Source organism: Heptranchias perlo, chromosome 10, assembly GCF_035084215.1.
Source record: "Heptranchias perlo isolate sHepPer1 chromosome 10, sHepPer1.hap1, whole genome shotgun sequence".
Taxonomy (NCBI): domain Eukaryota; kingdom Metazoa; phylum Chordata; class Chondrichthyes; order Hexanchiformes; family Hexanchidae; genus Heptranchias; species Heptranchias perlo.
The window spans coordinates 19,267,306-19,282,010 of record NC_090334.1 but is presented as its reverse complement, the minus strand read 5'-3'; the positions used below and the strand labels follow the sequence as shown (position 1 = coordinate 19,282,010).

At 41.3% G+C, this 14,705-nt stretch overlaps 1 protein-coding gene across 2 annotated transcripts in view; it reads left to right on the top strand.

The window, feature by feature from the left end:
• The window catches only part of slc8a3 (solute carrier family 8 member 3), a 512,228-nt gene that overhangs the window by 336,236 nt on the left and 161,287 nt on the right, over window positions 1-14,705 (top strand). The window contains exons 2-3 of one of the 2 annotated variants that reach the window (XM_067991281.1): window positions 2,212-2,318; window positions 11,036-11,053. In XM_067991281.1, coding sequence (XP_067847382.1) covers window positions 2,212-2,318; window positions 11,036-11,053 — 125 coding nt within the window. Of the gene's footprint in view, window positions 1-2,211; window positions 2,319-4,530; window positions 4,629-11,035; window positions 11,054-14,705 lie in introns of those variants that run through there. The other variant, XM_067991282.1, reaches the window with a different exon arrangement.

Sequence of the window (14,705 nt, the reverse complement as noted above, 5' to 3'; positions counted from 1 at the left end):
GTCAGCAACATGATCCTGCTGTCAGAAGCTGTCAGCTCCTGCCAGGTCAGTCTGCACTGCCTGCAAAGTGTCAGGACCACCAGTCAAGGAGGCCTGCGTTTAATGTCATGTCAGCACGTTGTTGAAACCTTGGTGATCACCCACACCAGCCCTCAATTCTGCTTATTGTAAACACTTGTAGCAGTGTGAGACATCTAAACATAATCTGGCCTGGCTTTGCATGTATAGTGCAGAACAAGGTTAGACTTCAGAAATATATAACAGCCCATATTGATTCCTGTTACCTTCCCTGGGACCAATACCCAGATATCTGTGCTGAAATTTGGTGTAGACCGATAACTGAGGTTGTTATTTTCGATTTTTTTTTAATGTTTGTGATAATCAATAATTAAAATCAACACTTATTTTGTATCCTAAATTTGATTGTTTTAGATTCTTGTTATTACTTTTGATATAAAATGTATTGACTGGTGCTTTATCGGTTCTTTGTAATACAAGGAGGTGTAATTGGCTGCCCTGTTGTTTTGTTTGGTATACTTTTAATTCAAGGTCAGGAGTTTGATAATTTACTCACAATGGCCTGGTATACGTGTGTATTTTTTCTCTTCTTATCTTTGCTAAATCTTGCAACCCATGCTGGAATACCTCACTCAGATGGTCATTATATGCCGGCCTGGACACTAAAGGGTCAGCCGTATATTCCACTGTGGAGACATAACAGGCGAGCCAGGCTCTGTCCTCCGCCATCACCCACATCCACACGTTCACTTTCCAGCAGGAGGCACTAGGTAGCAGTCAGAAACAGGACCATAATGAAAGCCTGGAATGAGAGAGGCCTTGCAGCCCATCAAGCCTGCTCCTTCTGCAATGGTATACGACTCTTAACTGATTCCACCCCCTCCCCCTCCCGAATAGTTATTCGGAAGATACTCTGCTTCACAGAGATATAACGCTCTCTATGTAAATTATGTATAGAGTTATGGAGAGTAATTAAAAGCCAATAATCTGATCAAGCGACTCAAAGTCTCAAAGAGCAGAGTGTTTATCATGTTAGTCCAAGATAACTGACAGGACACTGAGATGCGATTGTAGCCTTGAAACGACAGCAGGGTCTGTATTAAATATTTATACTGTGAATTCACCCATGGTCTGATGATTTCTGACTTCATCAGAACTTCCCAGTCAAATTCCAGCCTGGTTACTAACAGCTGTCTGTTATTCAGTATGTATGATGTGGAGATGCCGGTGATGGACTGGGGTTGACAACTGTAAACAATTTTACAACACCAAGTTATAGTCCAGCAATTTTATTTTAAATTCACAAGCTTTCAGAGGCTTCCTCCTTCCTCAGGTGAATGTTGTGGAAAATTTTCCACAACATTCACCTGAGGAAGGAGGAAGCCTCTGAAAGCTTGTGAATTTAAAATAAAATTGCTGGACTATAACTTGGTGTTGTAAAATTGTTTACAATTCAGTATGTACATATAGTACGTATATTTGTACATATGTATGTATATTAAAGGGAGACTAAAGCAGATGTAAATATATGCAGAAAGGAGATTATTGCCATTAGTTCTTATAAATGAAAGAACATACTTTAAGGAACGTTATGGGGAGTACTTACTATTCAAGAATTTTTATTTTTTAATGTACATTTGTTTTATCAATGGAAAGTTTAACAATGCTCTGAGTGAACATAGGAGTTTTACATTATATTGTACAAGCAGTGATCTGCTCAGGGGATAACTAATAACCATTGTGTTGATTACTGAGTGTGCTGGAACACTGGCATTTTACTCTCTTAATCCTGAATAAGCCTCATACTGTGGGAGAGTTTGCGATAAACCCATCAACGTATTATTGTGAAATTCCTTTGTCCGACATTTTAACACAGCTAAGCACCCATGTATTTTAGACTGGCCTTTGTTAAAATAACAGGCAAAGGAATTTCAGACAAACACATTACTGTGTTAGTGACTAAAATGCATCTGATCACAGAGTGGAGCTTTCCAAGTTTTGTATGTTGTTCGTCCACAGGTATAGTACAGTTCATCACTGACAATGTGATCTCTGCTCTGGGGTATTAATAAATTGCCCTTGTGGGGTGATACTCAGCCATCACTGCAACCATGGTCCCACCCTTCCCCTACCCACCTTTCTCCTCCCCCTTCCTTTCCCTTCCCTTGTGACATTATTGTTTTTCATTTGCAGCAAAAGAGTTCAGATCAAAATAATTGATGATGAGGTGTATGAAAAAAACAAGAGTTTCTCCATTGAGCTGACGGACCCACGCATGGTGGATATGAGTTCACAGAAAGGTGGAGTACTCGCCAGAATGAGCCACTGCTGAAGGCCCTCCTCTTTCCTTCTTTCTTTCCCTTTCTCTTATTCCCTGCCCCCCCCTCTCTCTTTGTCTTGTTTGACTGCTTGATTCCCAAGAGATATTTAACACTGCTGCACTCTCGCAGTCAGATCTGTCACATGCCGCCCATTTCAATCTTGGTGTATTAGTGAGGTTCTAATCTGGCCCAGTTTCACTGCTTCAACAACCTGCCAACTCTGAGCCTTTCTTGCTGACACCGTGCCTTTTCCTGTTGCCGACAGCTTGCCTGGTTTTCCAGTCTCTTGTGTCCCGGTAGAAAGCAAGGCACATGAGCATAGGTCACTGTGCGGGTCCAGCTTTGGTCCTTGCATGCTAAATAACATGCCCCCTTGATAACGCTGAACTGCTTCAAGCAGAATGGTGCTGTGGAATCAATCCCATTGCTTTTGCAGAATGAATTCAACAGCATCGCTGACAACGGGGAACCGTTGCATATTCGCGCTGTTTAAATGTCGTGAATCATGCCGTTTAGTTCTGGGAGGTGGGGGGGGGGCCTGCACAGCTCAACACTATATAGCCTGCCACACGCACGCTAAACCGGTTTGCAGTCTGAGGAGTTGGACTGTCGCTTGACCCTAGATTTAGGCCAGTTTGAATGGGCTCCATGACATGCATTGGATTCTGGGGTTCAATTAATAATATGCAAGTACAATATACATCAGTTGTATCAGCTCAAACTGTTAAGACAGCAGCCAAAACAGCACTACTGCACTGCCAAACATGAAGTGCAGGAGGTAGATCTGGGATTCAGCTGCTCTGAAATATGATTTTCACTCTGAATTTACACTGCACGGCATGTAAATACCAGATGAAAATTGTATTAATAACAAGGACATCACTGATACTATACTGTTGCCACGCAAGGGAGCATTACACTTACTCAATTCGGATGTTATACAGGAGCAGGACATTACACTAGTACAGTTGAACCGAATGACATAAGGTTATTCTGGGATTATCACACTGAATTTATGGTGGTGAATCCTGGTACAATACAGCTGAACGATCTGATTACATTGCTCTGCTTGTAGTGAAATCATCTCAAAAGGTTATACAGTATGACATCCGGAGCAGAAACCAATGCGCATATTTTGAAACTATTCCAAGTACTTACCAGTGAAAATCCATCACCCCGTCAAGCCAGTAGATTCAGGCCGGTAAATAGATTTAAGCGAGGGAGATGCCACTTGTGAAGTAGGTGTTCTAAATGTATCCAAAAACTCAGAGTGCCACACCGCACATCCAGGTATGTACGCACAATGTCATCGGTCACACATCCGTGCCTGTGAACTGGCGGTGAAACGCTGAGCTTTGGTTGAATTTGACTACTGGCCAGGGTGAGTGAGGTGGCATTAAATTTGCTCCATTCATGGTGGAATTCATCTCTTTCAAAAAGGCTTGGCCTGACCCTGCGCTTTGGATTTCCAACTCTGGTTGGACATATTCCTGGAGGTTTCATCACAAGACCTCCCACCTCCAATGGCCCTGTATAACCAAACAGCCTTTTTTCCCATTTCTAATATTTCTATAATTAATAAATGAAAGTGTTCAAAGAAAATGAAAAAAAATCCAAATTTTTTGTCGCGCCCCTATGATTTTTCTCCTGGGTCGCTCGCAGTAGCGTCCAGGAAAGTAATCTTCACTTCCTGGAGACTCCAGGGCAAACCTGGAAGGTTGGCAATTCTACCTGCATTACCTGTAGGCTACACAAGTCTTTCCCCACCTGTCTTGACCTACCGCGACAGGATTTCACCAGGCAAGCATGCAGTGACAAAGGTGTCCAAATGAAAACTGGGTACTTGTTGCCTTGCCCATTTGGCTCGAGTTGTGATTACGTTGCCTTCAGAATAAAACTGCTCAGAGTTGGACACTCGAAGGGTTTGGCAGATTATGTGACTGGAGCTCTGCCATTCCTTTATCAGTACCTGTTATAATTGGGAGGGGAAAAAACAAAGGAGGCCCAAATCTAGCTTAACACATTCTACTAATAAGCCAAGAAAATGGTGGCATGTGACACCAATCTGGATGTGCTGCAGGCCGCCTCCCACTAACCGTCAAGCAAGTTTAAAAAAAAATTGCATGTGTGACTGCAGTGGTTTCGTAGCAACCCATTGTACATTTTCTTTCTTATATCCTTACAGGAAAACCATAAGCGTTAAAATAAATGATGATGAGGAATACGAAAAGCAAGAACATTTCTTCATTGTGCTTGGTGAACCGAAATGGATGAAACGAGGAATATCAGGTGTGAGATCCTGAGACGCTTTTTGAGAAAATCTATTATTTTTCCTCCTGTATTCCCGCTCTCACCCTGTTTCGGTCATCTATGCCTAGTGCTTTTTTTGTTTCTCTCCTCGACGATGTGCACTGTACTGCCTCGGCCTAGTTTATTATTTGTACTGATCGCCTCGCTGCTACAGGGCGCGAGGCTGCTTCTTTATTTCTGTAAGCTGAACTCCAAAGATCCCGAGGCAATGCAATGTCTTCATTTTCCTGTGATCAGCTTAATCCTGTTGCTCTTTTATTCATCATTTAAAAATAATTATTATTATAAAATTAGCATTCTTGTGGGACTCCTTCCAGCCAGTCAGTCATACACATTCATCACTGAGGAGACAGCATCCGCTCTGTTTGAACGACAAAGAATGTTCTTTGAATATTTTTTAAAGGGGGTGTGTGTGTGTGGGTGTGGGTGGAGAGGGCTGGGAAGAGGGAGGGGGGTTAGCGCGGGGTTTAACTCCAGCAGAATCCCAGAGGAATTGCAGCAGCCACATCCATTTTATTGCCTTAAATTTACTGCAACCGACCATGTGTACTGTTTCAACTTACCTGACTTTCAATTACTGCACTCGTAACGACAGTGCTATTTTCTGTGACCCCCCACCACCCCCCTCACGTTCCGTCCTTCCTCTCTTGAAGCTGCTGACTGATGCTGTGGTAAGCAGCCTCCCCAAGTGACCGGTTCTTCATTGAATGAGAGGAGGTTTTTCAAGTACAATATTACAACAGGGCCCGGTCCTGCCCTTGCTCGATGCCCACAAAGGGGGCACTCACTAGTAACGGTCAGCGATGGCGAGTGGGAACCCTGACTGATTTCCCGCCCTTTCTTCGTTTATAACTTGCTGTTGTGATATGAGGCTGCAATGAACTCTGGGAACCAGAAAGCTTAACCCCAAGGTTAACAGCAAGTGATCAGGCAAAATGGTAATAAGCAGTGGAATTCAAAGCAGCTGTAAACGAATGATTCAAACTAATAATGTCTGTTGAGCACATTGTGGTTTGGAGCTAGTTGAGGTCTGGTGAGGGCCCACGATATAGTGGCACATGTCTGATTCGAGGCAGCTTGAGAGTCATGGCAATGACCGTTAATGACCCATCATGATGAATGACCTGTGTCACTCCTCGTACTTTCAGTTCCTGCCCCACTTCTTTGAAGCCTAAATTCTACATGGAAGAATTATTTTAATAAATTGCCTAAAGTAGCTGTTTTCAGATGGGTCTTTCAAGTACTGTAGAAAACTGTGTGTGTGTGGGCTAGTAGGATCCCAAATCCATCCTGTGGTGGAGTTAAGTACTCAACTTGCAACTTAATTACTTCTGGATTAAAAGATCAGGTTGCACAGAATACTTTCCATATTCCGTAGTTATTAATGTGGTCACTGCCCGCCCAGTGTTGATGGGATAGCACAGTATGTGTGTGGGTTGTCTAGAAAGTTTGAAAATGGAAACCAGATACCAGAAATCCAGTTTTAAAAACAGAATACATTTGACCCCACTTACTTCTGTGTCTTACAATATGGCAGAATTAGCTGTTGAAATTATTAATGTTTCCAATGAATATTCGTGGCTGCTTGTTAAAAAAAACTCAGCAATATTAAACTCCCATAAAGTGTTTTGCCTGATTGAATGTTGTTCATCTTTTAAATGATGAAAATATTAAATGAGCTGTTTTTACATTTGTCCTGCTGATCGGGTGAGCTTCCTGTCTGTTTAAATGCACCGATTTCTTACAGCTTTAGAAAACAATTTCAAGTTGCAGCTTTTAAATTTCAAATGATTTTCCTTTCCTTCCTCACCTCAATAAATAAAAACAGGTAACATTCCTGTCCAGGATTCAGTCGGGTGATATCTTCAGCTTATATAGTGCTGAATAGTAATTACAAAGGGGATGCTGTTTCTTTAAATACACTTTCATTTGTGCTTGTGATACGTTTGGTAGTGCTGTCACCAGTTGAGTACACTTCTTTTCATCTATTTGCTCTCCTATCTGTTGCTGTCCTGCCTGTTGAATGACCAGCTGTGTTGTATTTATTTTGGTTAAAGAAGCATGCCAGTGAAGCTCTGAGACTCACCATGGCAGAAACTATCAGCAAAATGGAGGCTCTGCAGGTTTGATAAAGCAACAGTATCATTCTTGTGATCTACACAAACCGGATTCAATTACTATGTTAAAAATGTAACTTGCACAGTGTTCCCTAATCCCAGATCCTTTAACCTCCTCTGGATCTCTGCACCTTTTAGTTGCATTGGCAATACGTAGGTTATAGCAGAGACAAAGGTGGAAGAGTCACCAACCTTTGATATGCAATGTTGTTTATGCATGTTACAAAGATAGCAAAGAAGTGTCTAAATTATTGAGCACAGACACTGCGGCTTGGTTTACTTCGACAGTATTTGTTTTCGGGTAAGTAGCACACTTTGGAATGCTTTGGGGGGGGTGGTGGTAAGGGGGAATCTTCCCTTTTAACATAAGCCAGGACCTGATCACCTGATATTCCTGAAGAAGTCCATCCACTGTGACTTTTTTGCATTTATTTTTTTGAAAGTGATCTGGAGTTCTGAGCGTGTGCAGTGCAGAGCCGGGAGCTTGGCTCGCTGCAAGCCGATACTTCAGATTATGACACGGTGCACATAGGGTTGCCAACTCCAGTTGAATGTATTCATCACATGACCTCCTGCTTCCAACTGCCCCGCCCTCTCGCTGCCACCATTGGTCGCCCAACATATCCATCCTCAGGGCACACCACTTTCCCATACCAATTTTGTTACCCGATTGGATGATTCTTGACTGCTAGACAAACAGCCTTTTCCCCATCTCCGATATTTTTATAACTAATAAACAGAAGTGTTCAAAAACACTTTTTCTTAATGCCCCGATCTATGATTTTTTTTCTCCCAGGTTGCTCTCAGCAGTATCCTGGAGGTTAATCTTCAATTCCTGGAGATTCCAGGACAATCCTAGAGGGTTGGCAACCCTAGGTACAGAGCTGAGTCAACTCAGACCATGAGCAGCCCATGAACAAGTAAACACATACAAAACAGAAACTTCTTTAGAAAATAAACATTTTTTTTATGGATTTAAAAGATTGGTGCTGCAAAATTCCACTAATGTACTTATATGAAGCTATGCTTTACTCCGTCCCTTGATTTAAAGTTACTATGGGTTGTAGAGTATAATATATGTATTTTATATATATAAATATATATATATATATATATATAAATATAAATGCGTGTGCTGTATGTATATACCAATAAATGCTGCAACACGGATTTGATTCCTAGCTCCTCCCTCACCCCTGTTCTGCTGAGGTCCTGCTTTCAACTGTGCTGCCGTGATGGGGGCAGGCATCTAGGCGAAGGGGAATGAGAGGGATGGAAGTCGTGAGGTGGCTGCTGCTCCCCACCTCTCAGCAGCTGGCTCAACAGAGGTATAGCCAAAGGCTTGGAGCACATCACTCGCTCACCCTGTGGGTCACAAGGGCCATATGACCCACTGTAGTGGAACAAGGGCAGAAATATGAGAGAGAACTGCAACGGTAGTGTGATAAGATAAAACATTTTTAAAAAGCTGCAAATACTAGAAACCAAAATACAAAAGGAAAATGCTGTAAATACACAACAGGCCCGTTAACATTTGAAATGAGAAAAGACAGGTTAATGTTTTGGGTGCAGGCCCTTTGGAGTTATATTGTCATGTATTGAGGTCGGGAAAAGGAGATTCAGGTGAAGTGTCCACACCCAAAATGTTGAATTGACTTTTCTCTCTACAGGCACTGAAGGGCCTGCTGTATATTTCCAGCAATTTCTGTCCTTAAAAAAAAAACTGAACTGAAAAATTAGCCACTTACATCAAGGAAAGTTACCAATGAAAATGACGAGCAGGAAAAGACCAGCTGGTCCATCTAGCCTGCCCCACACTCATGATGCCCGGAGCATCCTGACTCGACACGTCCTGTACCCCTCCCCCCACCCCCACTGCACCCATGTAATCTCCTGGGAGAGGCAAAAAAACACCAAAAAAAAGCCCATGGCAAATAAGGGGAAAAAAATCTGGAAAATTCATCTCCGAGGCCCTCAGGCGATCGAAACCAGCCCAGGAGATCACGTTGACCTTGCTTCCATTTTACATTTTGAAGTAATTTGACTGAATTAGATGTACCCAACTGAGTAGTTTCAAGATTACTGGTGTTTTAATTGCAGGTAAATATATTTTAAATGGGACAGGTCTAATCGATCAGCTGGCCTTTCCCATTTTCATATGTCCATATACTTTGTAACATCTTAAATTTAAAATTGAAATATCCAATTCGTCAATTTGGTTTGAGCTAATTGGATGTGCAAGTCTGCATTGTCCAGTCAGCTGGCTTCTCTCCCCAGGTTACCATGTCGCTGGGCGCAGTGAATCAAAATGACTCAGATGACAGTTAACACAGATCGTTGCATTTATTTTAATCAATTTTTTATTGCAAGTTTAAAAAAAAGTTTTTGAAATGTTTTATTCTGTTGCTTTCTCCCTTTATTTAAAAAAGTGGCCAAAGGGGTTAAATAATTACAAAAAGGGATATGTTCTGGAGAAGGAGTGAAAGGACGGCCCAGCCGTTTTACACTGTGTATTGTTAGTCAAGCTCCTGATGCGTGTATTTTAATTTGGGTTGTTTGAAATCCGGCCTGTGTACATTGAATTGAATGGATACTGTTGACTCCCCGTGGTTTTTTGTTTGACTCATTACTTAATCCCTGTGCAGAGCAAACGGTTGCTACAAAAAGCATCTCCTAATAAAATAAGCGATATTAAAAAGACTATGTAAAAATGCTTTATTTGGTGTGGAACAGGACTTTGGAGGTGGTGTAGTGTTCTATCATTCCGGGGCACTAGATCCAATGATTGCAGAGCACTGTTGGGAATTCAGACTCCACTCTGAATAAACGTTTGTTTGGTCCAATTGACATTTGTGTCCCGAGGCAAAGTTCCAGTATGCAGGATGACTTTTCCTTCATCCTCATTATGCAGATATCCTGGTCTGGGCATATTTGTAACGTGTGTAATGTTGATCCCAATTATCCCCAATTTCACAATTTGCATTTTGATATAACGCCTTATCACATCGGAACAAGCCAAAGTACTCCATGGAATCAATGACTTTGAAGTATAGTGACTGTCGTTATATATGCCAATCTGATAGTCATTCTGTACCAGGAATATCACATAAGCAGCAATGAGCAGAACGACCAGTTAAACTGTTTTCTTTATGATGCAGTATGTTAATAATGTTCAGGACACTGAATATTGTCAAGCTATTGCATCATTTAACTTGAAAATAATATCCCATTAAGTTCTAATTCTATGGGTGTTAACAACAAGCACATATATAATCTCCCCATCACAAATAAGGTCTCTGCCCCTGCCTCAGCCTACCTGTTGCTGAAACCCTCATCCGTGTTTTTGTTATCTTCAGACTTGACTATTGCATTGCTGTCCTGACTGGCCATCCAGCTTCCACCCTGGCTGCCCGTATCCTAACTTGCACTAAGTCCCGTTCATTCATCATCCCTGTGCTCGCTAATCTACATTGGCTCCTTGATTTAAAAATTCTCATCTTCGTGTTCAAATCCCTCCATGGCTTTGCCCCTCCTGATCTCTGTAACCTCCTCCAGCCCTACAACCCTTCCAGAACTCTGCATTCCTTCAACTCTGGCTTCTTGTGCATCTCCTACTTCCTTCACTCCACCATCGGTGGCTGTGCCTTCAGTTGTCTAGGCCCGAAACACTGGAATTCCCTCCTCAAACCTCTCCGCCTCGCTCTATTCCTTTAAGACCCTCTTTAAAACCTACCCCTTTGATCAAGCTTTTGGCTTGGTGTCAATTTTTAACTTATTACACTCCTGTGGAGCACCTTGGGACGTTTTACTACGTTAAAAGTGCTATATAAATGCAGAGTGGGAACCCTAAAAAACAAGTTGAATTGGATGGTTGAAACATAAAGCACCACGAAGTAACCATGACGCACTTAGCAACTTGCTAGGAGAGTTGCCTCAGTTCAAGTGTAAAATGAATGTCCCCTGCTTAATGCCTTTATCAGGATATAATCATATTGCATAATGCCCTAAAATAAATATTTCTTCCTGTTCCATATCCCTAAGCCACTATTTTGGATGTGCTAATGAAACACATTTTGGTATATGCTGTGCAAAAGTCACAACAATAAAAACTGGGTTAAAATGTCAAACGTTTCAAGCCAGGGAGATGAAATGAGTTGAGAATGATTGCTAGCTGCAGTCCACCTCTTCTGTTCCAAGCACAATGGAAAGATGCTAATAATTGTACCTGAGATTTGATCTTTTCTCTCTTTTCCTTCCCTTTCTCCACAGCGCTCTTGTTGGCACAGGGTAAGCAGATCTTTCCTGGTTTTTCTAATGTCATTTTTTAACCCATTCTGCTTGAATGTACATGGAGATCTGTTTTGGAGATGAAAGTCCTGGCAGAAAAGTGACCTCAGTTTTAAAATGTTAGAGTTTATATTTTTAAGAAGCAGTTTCACGTAGGAAACATCACAGGCTAGACGTTGAGAATATAGGGTGGGACCTTCCGAGATCCCTTGCCGTTGGTGAAGTATGGCATACTGACTACACGGATTGGAAAATCGTGGGCACACTGTCTCCAATTTTCGGATCGTGTTTGCTGCGTGTGAGATTCCACCATTGGCACGCAGGCTCGAGAAATGTCCCCCCCATCCTGCCCCACCCACCCCCCATGTATCGGTAACATTCTTTTAAATTAAGATTGGAAGAAATAAATGAGCAAATTAATGCAAATTTTTGTAAAGTTTCTATCGATGCCTCTCGCCATCAGAATCTTCCTCCTTCAGAGGAGAGAGCAGGATAGTCCAGTGCGCCATTTGGTACTGCCATACTCTTTCTGGTTCAGCTGAGAGAGTGGGGCAGTCTGGTCTTCTGTCATGCACTGCCATGTTTCTTCCTTCTTTAGCTGGGATGGTGGCAAGGCCTAGGCAGTGGACTAAACGGCAGCCATCAGTGTTATTCTGTGACCAGCTTCCACAAGCCAATCTTCTGTAGGGCAGGAGCGAGGAACAAAATAAAGGATAGACCATGGAAAGGCCATTTAAAAACATAATAATCTTTAGGAGCAGGAGAAAAATTTAAGGCCCAATAAGACCACTCCTTTCTCCTAGATCAATCCCACCTCCATGCCTTGTCACCATATCCATCAATCCCTTCTCCCTCCAGAAATGCATCTAATTGTGTGAAACCATTTACATTGTCTGCTTCAATGCAACATTCCCATTGATTATATACAGTTGGCTGTATTGTGGACTCTACCTAACCAGGTATAGATGTGACTATAACATGCATTTGTAATTAAACAAAATGTTTTTCACGATGGTATAATCCAAAATGCCAAGATTGTAATTTATTTAGAGACAGTCCTACATTCTCATTATTTGTCTTCTAAAGTGCCTTTTTTCATGAGCATGCTCTGGCTTGAAACTATGCTATTAGTAACAAACACATTAGTTTATTTTAAATCGGTTAACTACTTCATGAAAATAGCAGACAAAGGAATGTCATATTAACACATTTGTTATAATACTGCACCACACAATTTCACCCCAAAAGACTTTAAAACTATCTTGAGATCTTCATTTACATTCCTGGATTATTTAGTCCTGTTGTGCTTCCTTCTCACCAAACTTTGCGTGACCGTTACTTTCTGATTTATAATGCTGGACTTTTCCTAGAAGACCATGGTTTGGAATAAGTCAGACTGTGAATGCTGGTTTGTTCATTGTGCAATTCATACCTGAATGAATGATGTAGTGAATGGATTCTAATGCTAGTACACCTGGTCTCCTCTGTATACTTGTTTTGGTGCTATGCATTATATAACTCAGTGATTTCATCCCTGCATGAGATACGTATTTAGAGTGAGACAAAGTTGAAAGCAATATTTTTCTTCATTGAATTATTCTGTGTGAACTATGTTGAAATGCATTCTGAAAACCAACAGCACTCCTGCTATGAGCCGATCCAGTAGAATAGATTTAGATCTCTTGCTTCACCTCTCCATGACTGTGGGGAGTACTAGGCAGGCCTGCTGCTCACGTCATCTAGTGATATGTGTGATGAGCTTCATGACCTCTCGGCCAGGCTGCAGCAGAGGAAGGGAAAGTGAACACGGGGAGCATGCATTCCTCTATCCAACAACAAGACCAACCTTCTCACATTGAGAATGATCCAGGTGACTTTCTTCCTACTTCTAGCTCAAACTGGAGATAAGCCAAATTGGAAACCGGATGTAACTATTTCTAACACCTTACCTCAACTATGGTGCATCGGTAACTGAGGGTTACACATTTAAGATCAGTACCAGAAGCAGAAAGGTGGAGATAAAAAGAAATATTTTTACCCAGTGGATCATTAGAATATGGAATATGGCTGTTAAAACCAATTCAATCACAATGTTTAAGAGGGAGCTAGATAAATATTTGAAGCTAGAAAAATATGTACAGGGAAAGAACAAGAAAGTGAGATTAGAGTTGCTATGTTTGGCTTGGAGCTAGCACAGTGGGCCAAAATGTCTCCTTCTGTGCTTACATTTCTATGATTCCAAGCATTACAAAGCAATAAAGCACACTGGGTGTTAATCTGTTGTTACTTAGGACAGTGGAGGTTTACAAGAGTGAATACAGATGCATCAAAATCCCCAGTCACAGGTATTTTAATGAAACACATCTAGTCCCACATGACATATCTTTCATATATTTTCTAAAAACTCTACATGCAAAATTGCACAGCACAACTACAGTTGATGTGCACAGCTACTGCTCACTAGAACCAGGATTGAGATTGAAGAAACAGAATAGTTTAGTGGACTGTCCTCTCACTTTAATTCCTGTGCTAAATGTTGACCAGGACTTTCCTGACCATCCCAGGTGGTGGATGCTCCATTGTTACTAGCACTGCTTTTGGCAGAGTTTGTATCTAAATGTGCTGACTGGGAGTTCTCATCCAATCCCTGTCAATGTCTCCCGGCACCATGCGCATATCCTTGCCCAGAGAACTAACAATAGACTTCTTCGAATGTCACCTTTGACCTGGCTGCTGGGAGGTCCACAGCGTAGGCTGACCCTTCTACTTCCCTTAGATGCATGATATAGGAGCAAAAAAAAACTTTAACCTAATTTTACATTTACATAAGAATATCCTATACATACACATACACACAAAACTCTAACATTCCCATGCATCTGCAACTTCCTCTATGAAAGCATACATCAAGCCCCATCTATCAGATTATCAAATTACTTGCTATATACCCCATTATACACAATTCCTGGTCCAACTTAACAAATATATTTTCAAGAACTAAACATTAAACTTTCAGAAGTTATTCATTTTGCCGTGAATAATCAGGAACAAATATCATCATCCAGTAATAATTCACATGTTCACAAAAGATTCTGTGTTGTATTTATAATGTTAATTTATAGCCTGAGTGATCTAATGTTACAAACTCCTGACTACTTTGCCTGTGTAATAGTCAGAGTGGGAGAGTAAAGAGGGCTGTGCTGTCAGTGTGACCTTTTCCATATATTTTCATTATTCATGCAAGAACCACAGCTCCAACACTTGTAAAACTTCAGAAGGATTTTTTGTTAGGATAATAGGGCCTCATAGTATTGAAGTATGCTGATGATATGCAAATGTGATTAATTACACTAGACTTGCCTTCATAGATCAAAAACAATTAATCCTAACTTTAAGAACCTTCAAGGGCATAATCTTGTCTTGTTGGGGATAACATATTAATTAATGATGCTAATTAGACCTACAACAACAACTTGCATTTATACAGCGCCTTTAATGTAGTAAAACGTCCCAAGGTGCTTCACAGGAGCATAGTCAGACAAAAAGAAAATTGACCCCGAGGCAAAGAAGGAGACATTAGGACAGGTGACCAAAAGCTTAGTCAAAGAGGTAGGTTTTATGGAGCGTCTTAAAGGAGGAGAAAGAGATCGAG